This window comes from Procambarus clarkii, chromosome 18 (genome assembly GCF_040958095.1).
Source record: "Procambarus clarkii isolate CNS0578487 chromosome 18, FALCON_Pclarkii_2.0, whole genome shotgun sequence".
Classification (NCBI taxonomy): domain Eukaryota; kingdom Metazoa; phylum Arthropoda; class Malacostraca; order Decapoda; family Cambaridae; genus Procambarus; species Procambarus clarkii.
The window spans coordinates 37,363,062-37,387,886 of NC_091167.1; the positions used below are offsets into that span (position 1 = coordinate 37,363,062).

Here is a 24,825-nt window from a genome sequence, read left to right on the forward strand (position 1 = left end):
AGTCCAATAATCAAGTGTTCCAGTGCTCATATAGTAACTACAGAGTTCAACATACCTTAGCCCAGGAGGGCGAAAGTCAGTCAGTACGGGACAGTCTACAATATAATGTTCAAGAGAGTGCATGTTTTCTCTTTCACAAAGTTGACACATAGTGTACTCGACATTTGGGTTTTGAGAAAGCTGCCAGATACGTCTATATCCCAGGCGTATTCTGGCCACTATAACATCATATTGCCAGGTTCTTGTTCTATTAGTCCCATATGTGAATGACTCCTCACGATATCTATCATAATATTTAATGCTACAACTTTCAGGTCTTTGAGAATTTGTTAGGTCGGTGAGATTTTCATTAGATATTTGTTTAAGTATTCTCTTTGTCACTGCTAATGAAACACCCATATCAATTTCTACCACTGGTTTTCTGCAGGCTGACTTAGCAAGCATATCAACAGTGTCATGCCTTGAGATGCCAACATGTGATGGTATCCATAGGAATTTAATCTCAAATCTGTTTTCTTTGGCAGCTAAAACATTCATTCGAATATCACTGACTATTTTCTGGGTGTCACTACTATGTGCGTTCAATGCTAGGAGTGCACTCTGCGAGTCACAGCATATAAGTCCACTGCCTTTGTCTTTTAAAAATTCAGTGGCAGTAGTGACAGGAGTTAATTAAGAACGTCAAGTATTAATAATGGTTCCATGTGTAGTGATTGTAGCAGTAGTAATAGTTTATGTATTATTTGTAGTAGTGTAGATGTAATAGAAGTAGATATAATAGTATGATCCTTTGTATTAGTAGTAACAGCAATAGTATTTGCACTAGTATTAGTAGCAGGTGATTTCAGCTGTAGTAGAATTTTTAGAAACTGAATAAGTAGTAATAGTAGTAATAATAGTAGTAGTAGTTATTGTAGTAGTAGTAATAGAAGTAGCAAAAGTAGTAGTAGTTGTAGTACTATTAGTGGCAGAATTATCTGTAGAGGTATAAGGAGGACTGGTACGAGAAGGGATACTTGTGAATTTTGCAATTAGAGCGTTTAATTTTGCATTAGTAATTGTATAGAAAAGTTAAATATTTAAAGTTTGTTTCCAAATTCCCCTAGACGTTAATTACTTGCATTTTAACTGCCAGCCTCCTGAATAGACTAAAGGGAACAGAGGGATGCTATGAAAAATATTTGTTTAACTTATATTATAATTCTCTCTCTCTCCCTCTCTCTCTCCTCTCTCTCTCTCTCTCTCTCTCTCTCTCTCTCTCTCTCTCTCTCTCTCTCTCTCTCTCTCTCTCTCTCTCTCTCTCTCTCTCTCTCTCTCTCTCTCTCTCTCTCTCTCTCTCTCTCTCTCTCTCTCTCTCTCTCTCTCTCTCTCTCTCTCTCTCTCTCTCTCTCTCTCTCTCTCTCTCTCTCTCTCTCGCATATATCATAAAACACATAATAAAGTATTGAAAGTGGGTAATCTGATGTATAATCATATTTACTTATACTGAAGTATAACAAAAACTAGAGTAGGAACTCAAGTATCTTACAAAACAAATTCAAGATAGACTATAAGAGAATATATAAATTTTCAGAATGAATACTTTGTAGCTTCCTCTGTGAGATGAGTCATGTGTTCTGATGCAACACAGGGAACTCACTACGTCAAGTGATTCTCAGAACGGCTGCACACCGCCTCAAGTACCCAGTCTCACTTTGGGAAGAGTCTGCACTAACCAAACGGGCGTGTTCCTAGTAAACTTTGCTCTAATTTTGGTTCATTTCGTGCGCGCGCGCGTGTGCGTGTGTATTAACTACTTGAGTTTACTATTTTTATCTGCAGAATCGAACAATTAGCTCTTGGACCCCGCTTTTCTAACCAATTTATTTTTCCTCTATTATGTCTACTGCATATTTTTCTCTCTAATTAACGCACACACACAACACACCCGCAAGAAGCAGGTTGTAGAAGCCGTCCAGCTACCAGGTACCTATTTACTGTTAGGTGAACAGAGACACGAGGTTGAAAGAATTTCTTACCATTTGTTTCTGCCTCCGCTGGGGACTCAAACCCCGGCGCTGTCGACTCAGCCGCGAGTCCCCTATGTGTGTGAGTGTGTGTATTCACCTAGTTGTAATTACCTACTTGTGTTTGCGGGGGTTGAGCTTTGCTCTTTCGGCCCGACTCTCAACTGTCAATGAAGTGTTTACTAACTATTTTTTTCCCCCCACACACCACACACACACATACACACCCCAGGAAGCAGCCCGTGACAGCTGACTAACTCCCACGTACCTATTTACTGCTAGGTAACAGGGGTATTCAGGATGAAAGAAACTTTGCCCATTTGTTTCTGCCTGGTGCGGGAATCGAACCCGCGCCACAGAATTACGAGTCCTGCGTGCTATCCACCAGGCTACCAGGTGTGTGTGTGTGTGTGTGTGTGTGTGTATTCACCTAGTTGTGCTTGTGGGGATTGAGCTCTGCTCTTACGGACCGCCTCTCAACTGTCAATCGACTGTTTCTACTACTACTATTGTTTTTCCACACCACACACACACACCCCAGGAAGCAGCCCGTGACAGTTGACTAACTCTCAGGTACCTGTTTACTGCTAACTAACAGCGGTCATAGGGTGAAAGAAACTCTACCCATCGTTTCTCGCCGGCGCCCGGGATCGAACCGGGACCACAAGATCACGTGTCCAGCGTGCTGTCCGCTCGACCGCCGGCTGTGTGTGTGTGTGTGGGGGGGGGGTGTGGGGGGGTGTGTGTGTGTGTGGGTGTATGTGTGTGTGTTAAACATACATAACCTTCCTCGTTATACTTCAGATCGACAATATGAAGAGGAAAGACGGATTCAACTTGGTCGGGACCTCTGAGCCGCATGACACGACAGACGAGACCAGACAGTCGCCGCTACTCAACAGCAACATGAATATTAAGACCGGACCCAACACAGGCGACGTCTTGAAGAACGACGGCTCCATGGACGACTCTGTGAGACTGAAAAAGGAGTTGGGTTTGGTGGAGAGCGTGGCGGTGATCGTGGGCATCGTCGTGGGTTCCGGAATCTTCGTGTCTCCTAAGGGTGTGTTGCTCTACAGTGGTAGTGTGGGTATGTCCCTTGTGGTGTGGGTCGCGTGCGGAATCCTCTCGATGGTCGGCGCCCTTTGCTTCGCCGAGCTCGGTAAGTGATCCAACAGGTATATGACTTAGATATATCACAGGTAAATCGTAACTCGGTGGTCAGGTAAAGCACATTGAACAGCTGTGATAGTAATGGAACAGAAGACGTTAACAGTCAAAGAAGCCAAGAACTGACTCTAAATAATAAATTCTGATTAAGTTCTACTCTGTGGCCTAGTTAGTCAGAATCTGTCATGTTGATCAGATACGTTTAGGACGGTAAATAATTTGCTGGAGTAAATGCCACCATTTTCTTCTTAGGTTAACTTTGCCGTCTTTTGAACGCACTGTGGGTCGATCTTGTGAAAAATTACAATACAACCTTATAAAGGAAATAATATCTTTTTTTCATGAAGAGAGTTTTTGTGATTACAATCGATCCAGGTTTGCAATACCTTGACGTGATATTCATAAATTTTTTATAATCCATGTATATACCATCTGACCACGCTCCCCTTAGCTTGTAATCAGTCGTCGAATAAAGCATATTTTTCTTATTTTCTTTAACGAAAGACCAGGCGTTTGGATTTCAATTTATAAAGTTAATAATTTATATTTCAGTGATGTAAATTTCTTCAATTTCAATTCAATTTCAAATGCAATTTGTTATTTTTCATTCATTTTCAAATTTTCCTCTCCTTTACTTCATTTACTTTGAACAAAACCAAATGTTTACCACAGGAACCATGATACCTGAAAGTGGTGGAATGTACACCTATCTACACCGAGCTTTCGGTCCTGTGTTCGCCTTCCTCTACATGTGGGTCACCATCCTCACAAGGAACTCTGCCGGGACGGCTGTCATTGCTGTCACTTTCGCCAATTATTTCCTTCAACTGGTCCTCCCGCACTGTGACACAGTACCCGCTGTCCCGGCTAGACTCATCGCCGCTGCTTTAATATGTGAGTATATGAGGGGTTGATATGTATAAAACGAAAACACAATAGAGAAACGTGGAATGGAGCGATCTAATTGTATGTTGGTGTAACAACTATCTACACTATAGTTGATCTGTTTAATATAGAGCTGTCAATGCCAGGCTATTTGGGGATTTACATAGAACTTGTGTGAATGCTGAGGGTGAGAGAGAGAAAGCGAGAAAACCACTTTGGGGAAGTAGTGTAAAAAAAAGGAGGATCCTATAACCCTATAGAGAATGTGTTGCGAGTGAGAAGAGAACCATCAATTGTTCTATTGTCTCTGCTTCTGTTTTGGATGGAGTTGTAGCAATACCAAGGACAGTAGTTATCTTCCCAGCAAACACCATCGATAGAGATCCTGCTGTCTACCTATATGGTTTTCTCTCTCTCTCTCTCCCTCTCTCTCTCTCTCTCTCTCTCTCTCCCTCTCTCTCTCTCTCTCTCTCTCTCCCTCTCTCTCTCTCTCTCTCTCTCTCTCTCTCTCTCTCTCTCTCTCTCTCTCTCTCTCTCTCTCTCTCTCTCTCTCTCTCTCTCTCTCTCTCTCTCTCTCTCTCTCTCTCTCTCTCTCTCTCTCTCTCTCTCTCTCTCTCTCTCTCTCTCTCTCTCTCTCTCTCTCTCTCTCTCTCCCTCTCTAATTTAACTGATTCTTCAGGTTTACTGACGTGGCTCAACTGCGTAAATGTGCGCTGGGTAGCGAAGCTCCAGAACGTGTTTACCCTAACGAAGGTAGTGGCCCTGGGTGCCATCATCGTGGCTGGTGCCTACCACCTCGGCACCGGCCACTTGGACCACTATCGGGCCCCAATGGCAGGCACACACTGGAGCGCCGTCGCCATCTCAACTGCCTTCTACCAGAGTCTCTTCTCCTACACCGGCTGGTACGGCTTGAGCCCACAGTTCAATTCCTGCATAAGATTCCTCCTCAGTGGTTCATAAAACATACTTAACCTAACCCAATATGACCTAATCGAAACCTAAGCTATACTTACAAAACACAAATCACCGTCACCTAACTCGACATAACTTAACCCAATGTAAAAAGTTGATTCATAATATGTTTCACATAAAATGTAACTAAGGAACCGTCAAATCATATTCAGGCGTTGAGTCTGAATAACTGGACCGTTCCCTGTTTGCTATTAGACTTCTGTACTAGAGAGTTATTGCGAATGAATTTTATATAAAATCTCTGTTGCAGGGACTACCTGAATGTCGTCGCAGAGGAAATCAAGAATCCAAACAGGTAATCCATGTTAAATTGTTTAATATATAAATACACACATATATATATATATATATATATATATATATATATATATATATATATATATATTAGTATATTTTGGCAGCAGTCTTTCTTGTAGACATATGTGGTTGAATATGACCGAAAGGGTATGATTATTAATTCTAACACATAACGCATTAGAGGGAATGTTTAGGTCCCCTCTAAAACAGTTTCTGTGTGCTTCTACCACCCCCTTCCTTTTGTGTGTTTTTTTAGCGCTTTATTATATTTTTAAAGGTTACAAGATATACATTAATAATACAATGAGTGCTTAAAGGTTATGGATTACTTGAAGCTCCACCGCTTCCGGACAGGAACCGAGGATGCACCAGGCGTTTCCCCTCTGGATCGCCAGATTGTGGTGCTGAAACAAAAAACTGGCAGCCCTTGGGTGCCTGGTGACGTCAATGATCCTGGAGCCCAATTCATTGAGAAATCTCATGGCACTCTTACCCCAGGGGCCATGCATCTCATACGCTATGGGAACAAAGGTGTATTGACCTTACAATCGCCTGTATTTGACTGATTTGGCTATTTCCCTGTGATTGGCCGCCCCACCTGCTTGATTAGTACCGAAGTGTACATTAGTGTGCATTACAATAAACTAATATTAATAATATTATTACAATAGCACTAATAATAATAATAATATTGTTATATAACCAAATTACCTGAGTCTGATTCCATTTTTTACATAGATGGTATATATATATATATATATATATATATGTCGTACCTAATAGCCAGAACGCACTTCTCTGCCTACTATGCAAGGCCCGATTTGTCTAATAAGCCAAGTTTTCATGAATTAATTGTTTTTCGACTACCTAACCTACCTAACCTAACCTAACCTAACTTTTTCGGCTACCTAACCAAACCTAACCTAAAAAGATAGGTTAGGTTAGGTTAGGTAGGGTTGGTTAGGTTCGGTCATATATCTACGTTAATTTTAACTCCAATAAAAAAAAATTGACCTCATACATAATGCAATGGGTAGCTTTATCATTTCATAAGATAAAAATTAGAGAAAATATATTAATTCAGGAAAACTTGGCTTATTAGGCAAATCGTGCCTTGCATAGTAGGCTGAAAAGTGCGTTCTGGCTACTAGGTACGACATATATATATATATATATATATATATATATATATATATATATATATGTCGTACCTAGTAGCCAGAACTCACTTCTCAGCCTACTATTCAAGGCCCAATTTGCCTAATAAGCCAAGTTTTCTTGAATTAATATATTTACTATAATTTTTTTCTTATGAAATGATAAAGCAACCATTTTCTCTATGTATGAGGTCAATTTTTTTTTATTGCAGTTAAAATTAACGTAGATATATGACAGAACCTAACCAACCCTACCTAACCTAACCTAACCTATATTTATAGGTAAGGTTAGGTTAGGTAGCCCAAAAAAACTAGGTTAGGTTAGGTTAGGTAGGTTAGGTAGACGAAAAAACATTAATTCATGAAAACTTGGCTTATTAGGCAAATCGGGCCTTGAATAGTAGGCTGAGAAGTGCGTTCTGGCTATTAGGTACGACATATATATATATATATATATATATATATATATATATATTCAGGCTCAACGCCTGAATATGATTTGACATATTATAAAAGTTATAAAAGACATAAAAGTTATATATATATATATATATGTCGTACCTAATAGCCAGAACGCACTTCTCAGCCTACTATTCAAGGCCCGATTTGCCTAATAAGCCAAGTTTTCATGAATTAATGTTTTTTCGTCTACCTAACCTACCTAACCTAACCTAACCTAGCTTTTTTTGGCTACCTAACCTAACCTTACCTATAAATATAGGTTAGGTTAGGTTAGGTAGGGTTGGTTAGGTTCGGTCATATATCTACGTTAATTTTAACTCCAATAAAAAAAAATTGACCTCATACATAGAGAAAAGGGTTGCTTTATCATTTCATAAGAAAAAAATTATAGTAAATATATTAATTCAGGAAAACTTGGCTTATTAGGCAAATCGGGCCTTGAATAGTAGGCTGAGAAGTGAGTTCTGGCTACTAGGTACGACATATATATATATATATATATATATATATATATATATATATATATATATATATATATATATATATATATATATATATATATATATATATATACCATCTATATATATACATATATATATATATATAACTTTATAAACACTCAACCCACCAGGGGACTCGAACCCTGGCCAACAGAGTGGCAGGTACACACTGTATCCACTGCACTATACTTCAAAGCCATAAGAGAGGTAGGAATTCTGGGGTATTTAACCAACCAGAACTCCATTCCTCTCCCAGGCAATGAGATAGTGAGGGACCTCTGGTGCTCCTTTAATCGTGCCCTGTTATGTGGGAGAACTCAGTGTTAAATACTTAATGCACAGACTTGCCTAATAACCGCAAGCTGAAGTTTATAACTTTTTAAATACTCAGTGTTTAAAATACAGTGTGCACCTGCCACTCTGTTGGCCACGGTTCGAGTCCCCTGGTGGGTTGAGTGTTTAAAAAGTTTTAAACTTCAGCTTGCGGTTATTAGGCAGGTCTATATTTATATATAATATTTCTAATCTATATTTAGCCTATATTTATATACATCTATATATATATATATATATATATATATATATATATATATATATATATATATATATATATATATATATATATATATATATAGATGTATTGACCACGTTCTTTTGTATATATACACGTTCACCTCTTATCCAACAGTAGACAAATATGTACACGAAAAGGAGCACCCTGCTTCTCTGTGTATATACAATGAGAGTTAACTTTAGACCTGGACTATATTCTTGCCTAGAGTATACCTGCTAGTTGGTCAGCCAAAGTGTTTATGATGACCTATTAACCCTGCAAAGGTTGGTAGGCAGTAAGCCTAACACCAAACAAGCACGAATATTATCTTCTCGGACTTACGGTGTTTCTACTGATCCTACTTGTCCAGTAGAGAACGCGTTAATGTGTCCTCTCTCATCATTCCAGGAACCTGCCACTCGCCATCATCCTCTCCACAACCCTGATCACCGTCATCTACACCCTTACCAACGTCGCCTACTTCGCTGTCCTCACTCCTGTGGAGATACTCGCTTCAAGTGCTGTTGCAATGGTAGGTGGCAGGATGTTATAGTCACGGAGCATGTATTCCTATGTTTTGGTCCCGGCAATCGTAGTCCCATGTTTTGGTCCCGGCAAGTGTAGCCCCATGTTTTGGTCACGGCGAGTTCAAAGAATGCATAAATAAAGACCTGAATAGCATGCCCTTCACAATAACCCTGACAATTTTAACCCTTCACAATAACCCTGACATGCGTAGTACATAACAAATGTAAATCAATATGGATAACTGCTCTGTAACGAAGCGTGGAATTCGTCAAACCTGTCATATTCCGTCCACAGAGTATGTGAAAAAAGCAAATAAGTCAAGCAAATTAAGATATTTATTAATAGTCTTTTATAGTAAACGCCGATAAAAAAATTCACTATATACATATTGGACCTTAAATAAAATGTATAACATATATATGGTGTCCAAATCAATAAAAAAATTATAAAAGGCGCAGAGGCATATGCCATAAAATGACTACTGGGCCAGGAACAACATGAGCAATGAGAAAAGGTTGTAACAATGCAACACTAGATGACAAGAAAAAAGGTGATATGATCATTATGGAACTTTCCTTCGAAACACGTTCTCGTAAGATGCCTCAACCTACAAAATCACTAGGTGAAACGCCCAACACTAGAGATTTCTTTTCTGCAGCCACCCCTTAATACGCACCGAAACACACAAAAACACAAACAATCACATGAGACAAATAACCATAAATTATTATAAAAAATCATATCAGTGCAATCGACAAGCCGCCCAGAAACAAATAATTGTGGGATTGCGGTGAGAGTTTAGAAAACAAATAAATGGAAACTAGCAAGCCAAGACATTCAGAAAGATAATTAAAGTAACTTATCATTAAAAGTGAAGGTAGTGAAGTCGCGAGAGCAAACACCGCATTCTAATTTAAAAGTATATATCAGAGAGCCTTTCGGAGCAGGGGATAGAAACACTACTTGATTAAAGGTTAGGAAAAGTTATCCTTGAGGTGTAGTATGTTTCCAGAAGTTGTGGATAAATGGGTGTAGCGCGCTGTACATGACAAACACATGAGATATAAGAATACAATTAAATGGCAAACAAATCAATAATAACATTAGTAACCTCATCAAACTACAGTATATAAAAAGGCAGTTTTCTTGTGTTTAATGTTAACAAATCTCTTGCAGACGATGAGTCACAATAACGTAGCTGAAGATATGATGACCGAACTACACACCAGATATGAAGAGACGACGACGTTTTGATCCGGATAATGGTCCTGGACCATTATCCCATTACAATTAACTTCATAATGGTCCAGGACGGACCGAAACGTCGTCGTCTCCTCATCTTCTGGCATGTGGTTTAGTCAACAAATTCCTTTCTGAGGACATCTTCGGTTGCAACGAAAACAAACTCCTGATTCAACGAATCTGGTTTGTTGACATATTGTTCTCTGAATCGTGGTTCCAGTATATATAAGCAAGAGACCAATGCATTCCCACACACTCACACACACACACACACACTCACACACACACACACACACACACACACACACACACACACACACACACACACACACACACACACACACACACACACACACACACACACACACACACACACACACACACACACACACACACACACACACACACACACACACACACACACACACACACACACACACACACACACATCAAGGGACCTGACGGCTGAGTGGATAGCGTTCAGGATTCGTAGTCCTAGGGTCCGGGGATCAATCCCCCGCGGAGGCGGAAATAAATTGGGTAGAGTTTCTTTCAACCTGATGCCCCTTTTCACCTAGCAGTAAAAAGGCACCATGGAGCCAGAGCTCAACCCCCGCAAGCACAAATAGGTGCGTACACACACCAAACACACGTTTATGTATGGTAAAGCTGAAGCATTTTTCAGACATATGGAACTCGGATGCTGGGCGTGCTGGCGTTCACGATGCCTATCTTCGTAATGTGCTCGACCTTCGGCAGCACGCACGCCTCCGTCTTCACCCAAACTCGTCTTATCTTCGTCGGGGCGAGGAGGAGCCAGTTCCCGCAGGCGTTCTCCCTCGTCAGCGTGAAGAACTACACGCCACCGCCAGCTGCCATTCTCAACGTTAGTTTCGTTTACGGTAGATAGGAAGAGAGGATCTAAATATATATATATGGAAGAGAAGAACAGAGAAAGAAAGGAAGTTTTAGATGGTTGGAGGGTGAACTTGTTAAAAGACCTGCGTATCTGTCTTCAATTAAAGCAATATTGCCAATAACATTAATCGCTTATTAATTCCTGCAGTTTCATATTTATGTTTCTTATGACAGGGAGTGACGATTTTGATTATGTTGTTGGTGCCGGATATATCTTCCCTAATCAACTACACCGCCTTCAGCGCCACCGCCATGCAGTTCGCCTGCATCTGTGCCCTCTTCTGGTTCAGATATAAATACCCTTTTTGGCACAGACCATTCAAGGTGAGTGTAATAGCTTGTTGATACATGTACAACCAAATACTGTGAAGTTCAAGGTGTATATCCGTAGAAAAACGCAATTACAAGTCAGGAGCCTTATTCTACTGAGATATATACTTAGCTTCTTGATGTATATACACAGAGAGTTTACTTTGGTCCTGGATTATTTTCAGGACTAAAGTATACCTTCTGGTTGATCAGTAAGGAATTGGTGACCTTATTAAGCCCTCTCGCTATAGGCCTTAAGCTGAACTCTAAAAACTAAATGTTTTTCTCCAAAGTAAACACAGAAAAGTGTATTTCACATCTCAGTGCATTCAAACTCAGAGTCTACGTTAGGATTCAACTTGAGTGAATCGAGTTCAGGACTTGAGTGTACAGGTTGGTGTGCCTGTAAGTTATTTTCGAGGAGTTATAATTCCTAAATGATGTTGATAAGATATAACACCAAGAGCAAATCATCGCTCACGAGCAAGCAAACCTCACACTATTAAACACATTCCACTGCGCTTGGTCTAAATCTGCGTGGCACTCCTCCCTCTCACTCACCCTTGTTCTAACGCAACAAACACATCGAATTAGTTTCAATTAGTATTTTTGTTGTTTGTTTTTCCCGTATAATATTTTTTTTTTTTTATTAATTTCAGTTGTTCTGCCTCTTACTGCTTGAGTTATGGCACTATTATATCCCTTCCCTCGCCTCCCACAGGTGTGGCTGGTGCTCCCAGTGCTGTTCTTCCTGACGCAGTTCTTCCTCATGTTGATCCCCATCGTGATGGCCCCGATGGAGGTGATGGGGGCCGTCGCTGTCATCGTCACGGGTCTACCCGTCTATTACTTCACCATCTACCGTCGGGACCTCGCACGCTGCTCCTCTTCGGGTCTGGGTTAGTCTCAACTCCTTTGCTAGAAAGCCATCTTTCACACAGCTTTGGGTTCTATACCGCAAGAATCTCGTATCTAGTTCTTTAATTTGTACTCATATTTTGTTGTTTTTCAACTAGCCATTATTTTATCTGCTTCGGTATAGTAACTAGGAATGTCGAGAGTCGTGATCATGTCTGTAATTGGGCGTGTGAAGTGAGTATCTGTGGTATCAGACGTTGGTTTCACCGTGGTCTTCATTTCCAGTCAGTTATTTCCAGTAAATATAGTTTGGAATGGGTATGACGATGAGGAAAATGATAATGATCGTCAGTTTTATAATTTACATGTTCAAGGGGCAAATCTTCGATATGACCAAATATTGCCTTTATTTTGGACGAAAACAGTTTATTAGATTGTAAAGTAATACTGTATAAATGTTATGCGAATTCACTTCGGGGGACATTTACATAGAAGAATATTTCAAATTCAAAATATTTTTTGTTTTACAGATAAGGTGAGCATTTTCCTTCAAAAACTGTTTCTCTGCTTACCTGAGGAGAAGGAGTGAGACTGACGTCCTCTGTTAACAATTCAACAGGATTCCATACCGTTGGATAATACATATAAATAACATCTATATACTATTTTTGCATTTTCGAAATGAGAAATAAAATTAAATATTTGTATTGTGTCGTTTTATTTGTCACCTGTATATTGTATAAGTTGATTTGTTGTTGTTTTTGTTTTGTTTTTACAAAATCATCAGTACAAATAGCAGGTTTGGAAGATTCATTAGAAGAAACTGTGTGCAAGACTGTAAACTGTTAGTGGTTATTAGTATTTTTGTAAACATATGGAAAATAATACAACTGAAAAAGGAGTCAAATCTTGATGACACCTTTGAACCCTTTTTTGACTATTATTTGTTTCCAAATCAAAGGAAACTATGGAGATAATTCTAAATAATAAAACATTACAGAAACGTTGCCAACAGGTGTTCTATACTCACTATAAGAGTATAAGAAACACTGCATACGGCCTCAGAGTGTTGTTGAATACTGTACAGCTAGACATAAAAGCACTCTTTGAAACTAAGCTTACTGATCAAGGGAATTACTGGTCGAGTACTAGATCAAAAGATAAAAGATCTTGCATGTTCACAATTGATAAGAAATTAGGAATAGTCGCTGTCTGCGTGAGAGAGGGTGTGAAGTGTAGGGTGAAAGAGGAGCCCAAATCTGAGACTGGCAGAGATAATGATATCATTAAAGTGCAATATGAATGAATCGTTGGAGATGATACCGTTGGGGAACAAATTGCATATGAGTTTAAATATGATTTTAAATAATATGAATTTAAAGAAAACTATTTTCAACTAATATACTGACTGCAATAAACAAGGCACGTGAGCATACAAGTAAACATAAGGCTGAATAACTAGACTTATACGTGTCTCTAGGAAAGTTTTGCATATGACAGCATAATATGATGCAAGTGAGGCGGGAAACTATTGTAGTATATAAATTACTTACGAAACCCAAATAATTACGACATAACATGCGTTTAAAGGATTCAGAATATAAATAATCCGATATCAAATATATTAATCAATCGCAGTTTGTCTCTATATATGCAGGTATCCTCAGCACAGGGTCTTGGTAGTACAGTTGGGTTCATTCTCGAATCTCAATCAGGAATCCGGGGTTCGAATTCCGGCAGGGACAGAAATGGTTTGCCACGTTTCCTTCCATCTAATAGATCTGTTCACCTAGCAGTAAATAGGCACCCGGGAGTTAGTCAGCGGTTGTTGAGTTGCTTCCTGGAAATGGTCAGTAAGTTGACCTAATGAACTAATAAATTTAGTCCGTTTTACGAAAATCTGATAAGTTAGATTACAATCATTAAGTACAATAAATATGACAGGTGACAAGTATCGGTCGATTATTCTGGTGCTGAAAGAGACAAATGTCTTCTTTGCCTTCACATGCCCACAATGGGACTGTCAGCTCCAACAATCTCAATATATAGGCTGGCCAATATATAGGCAATAACAATAACATCTCTTTCAAGGCATCTGACAATGCACAATCATCCAGACACTGTCAAGAGCCTCAACATATCTACACACAACCAATAACACGAAAGTGATCAATTGGTATATGTCACCTGCCATATTTATTGTGTTTATTGATAGCAATCCATTTAATATCAGATTTCTCTGAAACCGAAGGAGCAAATATTAGCTCACATTTTAGGTCATATATCAATATGAATGTTCTATAATAAACTATGCTCACTGCTCTCTCCATATTTATAGTATTCTACAGTAGTTATCTTTATTTTGCTACCGCAATTTACCTTTAAATTTCATTACAATGAACAGTCTTGATCATATATATATGCAGAATATTACATTACACGAGCAATATTCATTGTTTGAACGACAATATATTCTGAATAGATCCAAATTGTTTAAGTTGGTTTATTCAAATTACAATATATAATCAGTGCTGCTACACTAATAATTGATCGGTTGTATCCTAAAACCATAATACTCCTGTTCCTGTCTCTTGCGTTGCTGTATTTTAACCTGTTAAAATCAGAGTAACCATCGCAGGTTAATATATTTTTTTTGACACGCATCATGTCTTCACAGTAACCATTACTCCCGTCGCTTCCGGCGAGATGCTGTCGACGGACTCTTACTCTGCAAGCTTGTCTACATGTCTTGAAGAGGCACGCGCCTCTATTCTCTTGTCGTAGGCGATGGCAGCGGGCATGAAGAGCCAAAGGACCACGCATATCGACACCTCCGCTGACATCGCCCACATGGCCACGGCGTAGCTTCCACTCAAATCACGGATCAAACCTGTTGAAGTTTAATTATAATTTACAACATGTAACTAGTAAATATATACATATATATATATATATATATATATATATATATATATATATATATATATGTATATATATATATATATATATATATATATATATATATATATATATATATATATATATGTATATATATATATGTATATATATATATATATATATATATATATATATATATATGTATATATATATATGTATATATATATATATATATATATATATATATATATATATATATATATATATATATATATATATATATATATATATATATATATATATACATATATATATAAAACAAGGCTTGTAACTGGACTAGACTGTGATGTAGGCTGTGTATTTGAAATTCTGATGCAATGATATCAAACGGCTGCCGTCTCTTAAAAGAGACCTTGATCTGCACTTAATATAACATTCAAGAAGGTCACCCTACAGCTTCAACATTATGCAACAAGCAATTTAGTCACATTGTAGTTTGTGCTAGGGTCAGTATTTACTCTATAATACCCCCAGAGTGAAAATTATAAGTAAAATTACAGTAATGCCTGCAATTTTTAAGACATGAGATCTAATACTTAATATAACATCAGACTATCAGACTGGCGTCCTCCATACAACAACAAAAATAAAATAATAAAAAAAATAGGATTTCACTACCAGCAACAAATGATTGAAGTTGCCATTTAAAAGAATATCCAACATTTTTTTAGAATATAGCTGATCATGTCCACAAACAGGAACTAAAAGAGATTGTTTACCTAAGAGCGGGCCAAGCGTGATGTGACCGAAGGCCATAATGAGGGATTGGCAACCAAATATCGCTGCCATGTTCTGGACACCCATGTACTTAGCCATGATGAGGGTGTAGAGGGAGATATTGGTCCCCACACCGTAGCCCCACACTCCCATCGTCACCTTCATCCACGTCAGGTCCTTGAGGAAGCTGAACACTATAGGGGGGGTAAACCACAGGGTAACATGCCTCAAAAATAGTCTGTGTATTGATATTTTATCATCATGTTTTCCCTTATACTAGTGTATATATCAAAACGAAATTATGTATCACCAAGCAGTCAACTTTTGATAGCATATGTTATAAAAGGACTTTTTTTTAAGATAAGTTTGAAAATGCTACTGTTATTTAAAAGTTATTAATGAGACCCCGCAATGGAGACTTAAAATACAAACTGCAATGAGACACCCTCCATCGCTCAGAACTTGTATATATTTAAATATATTTTAATGTATATATACAAGAGTTCTTACATTGCACTCAACCTAAGTTGAGAACAATCTATGCCGAGACATTCTCAAGACTTAACTATAACACAAGCCGCATCGGAGCGGCTTGTATCATAGGTGAGCTGCGAGTGAAGACTTGGGCCTTAACTAGAGTACAAGAAATGAGAACTTCATAACTTCTGATACACAGATATATCACTCTAACGTGATATATATGTATATATCAATGATAAAACCAACTTTTTTACAACTTTCACACAAGATTATTAGGAGGCACAACGAAGCCTGTCAAAAACGTCAAGACGTTCCTAGAACAGAGGATGGAACGAGACTTAGTATCACACTCATGACTTACCTAGAGTACTAGCCGCTACGACTCCTGCCCCCAACATGTAAACAAATCTCATGTTGAACCAGGCACAGTCTGAGAGACTCGACGTGCTGAGACGAGCCACCAGGTTGGCGACGGCAGCGATGGACATGCACCAAGCTGCATCTTCAAGGCTGTAACCGGCATTTTGAATGGCAAATGGTAAAATCATATGGAAATTCAAGTAGCTATTAGCTACACAGAGACCAGCAATTGCTATAATGAGTGCTCTGGGAGACTTGAAGATCTTGAGGTCTGATATGAGGGAACGAATCACTCTAGACGCAGTCAGCAATGCTCTGTTCGTTCCACTGGCTTCCTCTTCTTCTTCATCTTCTTTATCTGTGGATAGGGTGTCGATCTCATTCTGGACGATTAGGGAGATGCTAGTCAGGTCAATCAAAGAGACAGCCATTGATACAGAAGAGCACTCATCAGAATGTAAACTGCAGCTCCTCTGCATTGCTCGCCTTCCAACCTCTCCAGATATCACACGATGTCCTTTTCTCCCAAGCACGTCATCACCATCATCATTCGCTGTTTCATCGCTATTCATGTAACTACCTTCAATAGATTTATCGGCGACAGGTAATATTTCGGGAGTTTCTTCATCATATGGTTTTAAATGCCATTCTACAGGTTGGAAGAATGCAGCGCCGACGCAGCTGTTCAGAAGAACGGCTCCTATGATCAGACCAGCGCCTCTGAGTGCATAATGCTCTAGCAAGAGCCTGACTATAGGGGGGCCCATGAATTGACCCAAAGCAATGCCAGCCATCAAAATAGCAACTGCTTGACCCCTTTTTTTATCAAAGTACATAGGGATCAGTATGAAACAGGGCTTGCATCCGAGGCCACCAAATATTCCTGTAGAGTATGAAAGGAAATACAATATTATATTTACGTTTTTTGTTTGGAAATGAAAGAACAATAATAAATATATACTAATGTATATTACAGACGCTACCTATATAATCCTCCTTCCATCAAATCAAGTGAACATCACAGTGACAAAGATAAAAGTTGGAAGTGTGAAGTGTATTATTATGAAGACGTACGTATTTCTTTCAACCAATGCGATTATCAAACGAATATCTGGAGCAAATGCAAACATTAACCTACTCGTGAAAAAGAATTCACGCGTGTGGGACTCTCTGTCGAGATGACAACACAAACGATGTCTTTGCCAGAAAAATTACTATAAAGCATTCGGAAATAAAATGGAATTAAATTAATTAAAATTGCTACCCTGGAAGTTGTGTGTAATCAGTGATTAATTAGTTAACAAAAAAGAATTATCCAATCAACCTGGTAATCATAGGCAGAATCAAGGCAATTGCGAAATCATTATAGTTTTAGATTATAGCGATGTTAAAGTTTTGTACAACAAATTATCATAGAGACTGAATTTAAAATCTATAGAGTCAATTATTATAATTATAAAGCAATTAAAATTCATGACCCCTGGTGTAGTGTTCATCTAATTAACAATTAATGTCATAGTGAACATTGAAAATAACGAGGTCTAAATAATATTGAACTGGAGATAATTCAATGTAAATAAAGTATTCAAGGGGCAGAGGGTATCACTCATGCTACTCATAATGAGAACTCATTATGCTACTCATAATGATTTCGCATCTGATTGCAACATTTTCATATAAAACCACAATTCTCATTACAATGTTGTCTATTTTTAGCCAATGAATATGTCATGGAACATTTTATTGTCAAGCACCTTGATTCGGTCATTTCAAATTATAAAAGTAATTCAAATCAGAAAAATATGGAATTTTGTATTTTGTTAATTTTGTATTTTTGGAATATATATATATATATATATATATATATATATATATATATATATATATATATATATATATATATATATATATATATATATATATATATATATATACATATTTATTCCTGTGATGTTATGTAAGCATTTAAAAATATCAAGGAGCTGATAACGCTGAAAGGACAGATTGTGTGTTTATCTGTGGGAGGGTTACCTTGTACTTACATAATTGTACTCACCTAGTTGTGCTTGCGGGACTTAAGCTTTGGCTCCGTGGTCCAGCCTCTCAACTGTAAATAAACTGTTGTACAGATTCCTGCGCCTACTGGGCTCTATCATATCTACATTTAAAACTGTGTATGGAGTCAGCCTCCACCACATCACTCCCAATGCATTCTATCTGTTAACTACTCTGACACTGAAAAGTTCTCAAGTCCTTGTGGCTCAATTGAGTATTCAGTTTTCACCTTTGTCCCTTTGTTCGCGTGTCACCCGGGCTAAACAGTTTATCTTTTATTATACCTGACAATTTGCCCTGTCAATTCCTCTGAGAATTTTATAAATAGTGATCATATCTCTCCTAACTCTTCTGCCTTCTAGTGTCGTGAGGAATAGTTCCTGTAATCTTTCCTCGTAGCTCATATCTCTCTGCTTGGGAACTAGCCTGGCGGTATACCTTTAAACCTTTTCTAACTTAGTTTTGTGTTTGATAAGATGTGGACTCCACACTGGAGCCGCATATTCCAGTATTGGTCTAAGATGTTATATACAAGGTTATGAATGATTCCTTACACAAGTTTCTGAAGGCAGTTCTAATGTTCGCAAGCCTTGCATACGCCGCTGATGTTATCCTTGTGTGTGTTACTCTGAATGACTGTAGCTATATGCGTTACTCTGAGGAACGGTCACCTGATGTTATGATGTTATTCTTTCACTCCCTCTCTTTTGTTTCCTCTCCCTGCCTACCTCTCTCCCTTCTGCTCTCTCTTTTTCTCCTCTTAATAAAATTAGGTAGTCACAAATATCTACGTTTTAATGAGAAAATCTACTGTATCTACGTTTTCCTTGTATTAGATTCTGTAGTTAATGTGATTGTTTGCATTGTTCATGTCAGGTTGTGTTAGGATATTGGATGTTATGGGAAGTGTAAATCAAGAGACCAACGGTTGACTCATGAACTGTGAAATACATGACATGTATTTTTAGGTATATACTCCGTTTTTATCAACCATTGCCCTCTATTTTTGGCGCTTATCACATTACGTGCTCGTGTGATATCCACACTCACCCCCCACGTCCTCACACATGCAATAAATTTTATGACATGCTTCTCCACGCCTAACCTCCTGCACACTTGTAACTTCCTTTGCACTCCTCAAGTAAAGAGTGAATATTAACTAGTGAATCAAGCACTGCAACACTTGTGGATTACAAGATGCTCTCTTCCCACGGCCTCATACACAAATTCCTCTGCCTCCTCATGCACTCATTCCCTGCATCTTAGCACACTCACTGCCCATTTCCTCACATACTTACATCTAACTTTCCCCCACACTCACACCCCACTTCCTCCCACAATCACACCCTAGGGGCCTCACACGCTCACTCACTGAATCCGTATACACACTCACTCCCCACTTCCTCACACACACTCGCAGATCCTCACTCTCCGCCTTTTCAGATTCATTTCCCATTTCCTCACACAATCATTCCAAAGCCTCTCACATACTCTTCGCTTCCTCACCCACTCACTCCCAGTGTAAAAGAAATATGTATTTGCCTGTCACGTGTTGTACCTTCTCTTGTGTGTGTTACTCATGAGTGTGTGTGTGGAATACATTAAGAGGAAATTTGGGAATACATACACACACACACACACAGACATGCCGCATCTCTTCTGTGTGGGTGAATCTGGATAGTGTTCAGGGAATTGTTGGTTTCTAACTACATGTTTCTGTCCACGGACAGAAATCATGTATTTGTTGTGAATAACCAGAGATAATTAAGGACAGCAATGTTCGGCTCACCACAAAGGGAGAAGTTAACCATAAGTCCACCGATTGAGTCGGTGAAGGAAGTCAGTATAAGAAAGACGGAAGCGGCTGCCGTGCCCATTAGGCTAACTTTCCGGAAGCCGAATTCTGAGGCGAGCGGACCAGTCAAGAGCCCGACAAGATTCCAGTTGAATATATGCAGGTTGAAGATCCAAGCGATGGTGGTGGATGAAGCCTTCTGTTCTCTCAGGAACCCGGAGAATAGTATGGAGAAGGAGAGGGATATCATAGGCACCAGAGCCTGTAGTGAGAGAAATATTAGTGAAAAGTAAGTAGAAGATGGCGTACAATGGAGCAAACTATATATGCAATGAACTATGAATAAGGTTATTATGAATAAGGATGGTATGACCAAGGTTGGTAGATATGTGTGTGGGCGTATCACCGTGTCAATTAATTAATTATATAAATATTTTACTTGTGAATAACTCAGAAAGACGTTGCGTTTTCATTCGTGTCAGTTATCAAAACCATCCTCTTGTTTACAAAGTAGATTTCGTAAGTATGTGGACCAACGCACATATATTAACGTGATGGAAAATTAATAGAATTTGGTACTATTCACTTTATATAATCAGGAAAAATAAAGCTAAATGCTAACATTAATATTCCTAGGCCTACTATAGTACATATATTTACTATATTAGGCCTCATATAGCATGTATTAAGCCAGAATGGTTGGGTAAGGTTAGGTTTTATTAGCAACTTAAACACAAAACTTTTCCTGATTTGACCAAATTAAGTAATACCAATATATTATTTCTAATTGTTCACTTCGTCAATATATGTAGCATGGTCCACATCGTTCTTATAAGTATTATCTAAACAGGAAGATGGGCTGGATCATCAGGATCTAGAAACAAAGTTTTGTGGGATATTCATACCACTCATCAGAAAATAAAGAAACGACGACATTTTTATCCATCCTGGACTATTATCAAGGCGTGTAATACCTTGATAATGGTCAACGACAGATCGGAACGTTGTCGTTTTTTCATTTTCTGATGTGTGGTTTGGATTCCATATCTTCACCCACGTTATTGTGACTCATGGTCGGCACGGTTTACAGGCTTTCTCTGCACGTCAGAGGGCAATTAGTTAGTTCATTAGTTGAGTGCCTAGAACTGTACAGAATTCTCTAAATGAGGATGATTTAGAGAAGCAATTTAGCCAGATGGTGAGATTGTTCTGTGTTTCCTTGGTTTGGATGAACCAGGATTTTTTCTGCGTTTTTGTCTAATTGAGTTTAGAGCTCATTTTTTGCAATAACAGCATGACTAAGTGTCTTTCATTAATAAGGAAAAGAAAGGACTCATTTCGGCTACCGCCATCATATCACTTTAATTAATTCAACAATAGCAACAGAAAACAGGAAAGACAAGAGGAAATGGAAATATATTATAAATCATAGCTAAGGCGGAAGGCCTCCGTACTACTCACCAGCATGAGGAACGATCCGAAGGCCACCATCCAGCCCCAGCCTCCGTCAGGAGCTCTCGTCTTCTGCCGGCTGGTGTCGTCCACAGACATGCCTTCTGCTTCCTCTAGAAGTCTGCTATAAATTCCTGTCACAGTTCAAGAACATCGAAAATTGTTATTGTTTGTTGCACATGAATATTGTAATTTCTTCTTTTTATAGTTCTTTTCCGATGTTGTCTTCATCTGTATTTATCAATGAATATTTTTGGATTTTCAACAATTTCTCTTGCTTAGTATTATTTCAGAGAATAACGTGATCAGTATCACATGCATCATCACTTCCCGATAATAACAGAGTCGTGTAGGTCTTGTTCACAACAACACAGCACCTTCAGGGTCTTGAGCGAAACATACCATTGACACATACACATGTTCCAATTAAGACTCTAAGCGTGCATAACATTATCGCTGACCACTACGGTCACACACTAGGCCAATATGACAATGTGAAAGGGAGAGTGTGCTTGACGGCTGGCAGTGAAGTGCAAGCTGTTTCAGTAACTGCACGAGTGAGCAGAACAGACATGTATGGCTGGTTTCTTACCCTACACCTCTCTGATATGATTGCCACGCAACACACCCGACCAACTTGGCTACACTCCCCAAGGCCTGACGTTGCCAGATTATGCAGATTCAGCAACTAGCGACACGCATGGTGTGGTATAACAAGACGCATGGGGAAGTATTGTTGACGAAGTTAAACTTTCCTCTACTTAAGTATCATATTCATAAACAAAATAGTGAAATATTTATTGCCTAATGTTGGGGAGACTATATTTATGTCCTTTTAATGTGAGTTTTAGGAAGCTCTGCTAGATAACATCAACACTATTTATATAATAAAATATTTAACTTGTTAAATTTTTATACATTGAAAAAAAAAGATGCTTAAGTAAATATTTCATGAAGAAAAAACTCAGGTGCTAATTCATGACAAATTTGGCTGCTGACCAACATTACTCCCATGTCCTTTTCATGCGGTTGTTGAATCACTTATGATATAAAAAGATTATTAATATGTATATGTATTTGTCTACATGTTTGTATTTATATATATGTCTCATTGAATATGACCGCATATTCTGTATTTACTATCTTCTGGTTTAGGGCTTCTATCCCACTAACTATTATTCTTGCATCAGGATTTAGTTGAAAGAGGAGTTCTCCAAAACTCATGTTCGTAATATGATATATATATATATATATATATATATATATATATATATATATATATATATATATATATATACATATATATATATATATATATATATATATATATATATATATATATATATATATATATATATATATATATATAAATGCGCACTGCATCCAGGGTTCCTGCCCGCCATCTGAGGAGCTGGAGGAACTCGACAACCTATGATAACCATCTTTGTAACCCATATGTAACTCCTTTTTTGTAACAAAGATCAAATAAAGTAAATATATATGTGTACATACAAAAGAATGGGGGTGGTAGGAGAAGATAATATTAGTGTTCAGTGAGAAACCACAAGGTCTCCTCTGAATACTTTTTATTTTCTTCTCCGAGGCTATGGGTCCCCACATTGGCACCAGAGGTGGTACCTATATATATATATATATATATATATATATATATATATATATATATATATATATATATATATATATATATATATATATATATATATATATATATATATATATATATATATATATATATTAGATTAAAGAAATTGATTCTGTTTGCAGCAATCTCCTTTCGATCTCACCTTGTATCAAATCCATTGCATTGTTTTTCATCCATATGGAATTGGAACGTGTAACTCATCCGATGAAATGCGTTACCTACCCTAGAACTAGCGCCTAAGGAATGTCAATTGTTGACAAATATAATTATATCGATTATAACGCCATTTTGACCAGAGTAATGTAAAATATTTATATAAAAAATTTCTGTATTTTATGAGAACTATAAAAGCAGCACAACACAAAGAGTACACCCTTCATCATCTTTACAAACGAGATAATAATGGCAGTTTCCAGCACTGAAGGAGATCACCATCTTTTCTAATTACCATTCATTCCCTTTCCGCCCTAGATGATTAAAAGTAACTCAAGCAAACATGACATTGTAAGTGACGACATTGTGGTCCGTTCTGGAGACTCTAGTTAAGACGGAAATAATTAGGATTCAGTACAGACTAAAACGTCATCACTCTCATTCCCATACGTGTGGGCTGGTTTATTTGTATTAAGCCACGTTACTGTGAATCATTCCAATAATGTAAATATTAAATAAATAGCAATAATTTGCTTTATTAACCGAATAATGGAGTTAATTTTTTGTTTCCCATTATATACTTATGTAACATTCCTACCAACGGCCAGAGGACGCGTATGGGGGGTGACTAATAAATGAACAAAACTCACCACAAAGGTAGAAGTACACCAAGCGACCGCCGATGGAATCGGAGAATGTGGTCAGCGGGAGTGAGGAGTAGGCGTCAGCCGTGCCCAAGAGGCTGACATTCCTGAAGACGAATACCGACATGTCTTGTAGATCATAAACGATTGTGGTTGAGAAAGTGCTCTACTCCATCAGAAACCAGGAGAATAGGGTGGAGAGAAAGAGAGATGGATATCATCAGCTCCTGTACTTGAGATGGGATTTTTAGTGTCATTGCTATTTTATTCACTCTCTTGTTTTTGAGGATATCCTCATAATGCACCGTAGACTGCTGATCACATGGCCCTGTATGATTAACCATCCTGTGTGATAGGAATTCTTAAGCACCACATAGTTCTTGACACACTATGTACCCCTTCACATGGTCTAGGGTAGCGTCATTGTTACAGATGTACCTAAATGTTCTAATACAAAAATATGGTGTCAGAGATGCGTGAGTAAGCAATAAGTTAAGGTATCATAAAGAGGTACGCTCGAAATCAGATTTTAGAGGAGAAAAGCTGTAAGTTTTCGTGGCTTAACATGAAAAAATGGGTTCAAAGATGAAATTTCGAGATCATATTGTACAAGCAGACAAAGTATCTTGGAAAGTAATAGTAGGACAATATATGAAAGATTGAATGGCAGAGTGAAACAATATGTGAA

General features: G+C 38.1%; 2 protein-coding genes across 2 annotated transcripts in view; one reads left to right on the top strand and one right to left on the bottom strand.

Moving 5' to 3' along the window:
- Positions 1-12,567, top strand: part of LOC123747647 (Y+L amino acid transporter 2-like) — a 15,549-nt gene extending 2,982 nt beyond the window's left edge. Inside the window, exons 2-10 of the mRNA XM_069326502.1 lie at positions 2,811-3,168; positions 3,849-4,070; positions 4,741-4,966; positions 5,287-5,331; positions 8,414-8,537; positions 10,461-10,661; positions 10,868-11,017; positions 11,724-11,901; positions 12,391-12,567. Of these exons, the coding sequence (XP_069182603.1) occupies positions 2,820-3,168; positions 3,849-4,070; positions 4,741-4,966; positions 5,287-5,331; positions 8,414-8,537; positions 10,461-10,661; positions 10,868-11,017; positions 11,724-11,901; positions 12,391-12,449 (1,554 nt within the window). The 5' untranslated portion in view covers positions 2,811-2,819 and the 3' untranslated portion in view covers positions 12,450-12,567. The remainder of the gene's footprint in view (positions 1-2,810; positions 3,169-3,848; positions 4,071-4,740; positions 4,967-5,286; positions 5,332-8,413; positions 8,538-10,460; positions 10,662-10,867; positions 11,018-11,723; positions 11,902-12,390) is intronic.
- LOC123747646 (monocarboxylate transporter 12-B) lies at positions 12,562-22,303 on the bottom strand. Its single transcript, XM_045729867.2, has 5 exons — positions 21,687-22,303; positions 20,220-20,487; positions 16,377-17,258; positions 15,538-15,729; positions 12,562-14,750 (listed from the first exon to the last, which is right to left on the bottom strand). Exons 1-5 carry the CDS (start codon positions 21,774-21,776, stop codon positions 14,584-14,586), a joined length of 1,599 nt encoding a protein of 532 aa, XP_045585823.1. The 5' UTR covers positions 21,777-22,303; the 3' UTR covers positions 12,562-14,583.
- Positions 22,304-24,825: the final 2,522 nt, after the last annotated feature.

Coding starts and splice junctions, on each gene's coding strand:
- LOC123747646 (XM_045729867.2), bottom strand. CDS start 21,776: ATGTCTGTGGACGACACCAGCCGGCAGAAGACGAGAGCTCCTGACGGA. Junction 20,488..21,686: donor TCGGATCGTTCCTCATGCTG/GTGAGTAGTACG, acceptor CTCTCACTACAG/GCTCTGGTGCCTATGATATC. Junction 17,259..20,219: donor GGTTAACTTCTCCCTTTGTG/GTGAGCCGAACA, acceptor CATACTCTACAG/GAATATTTGGTGGCCTCGGA.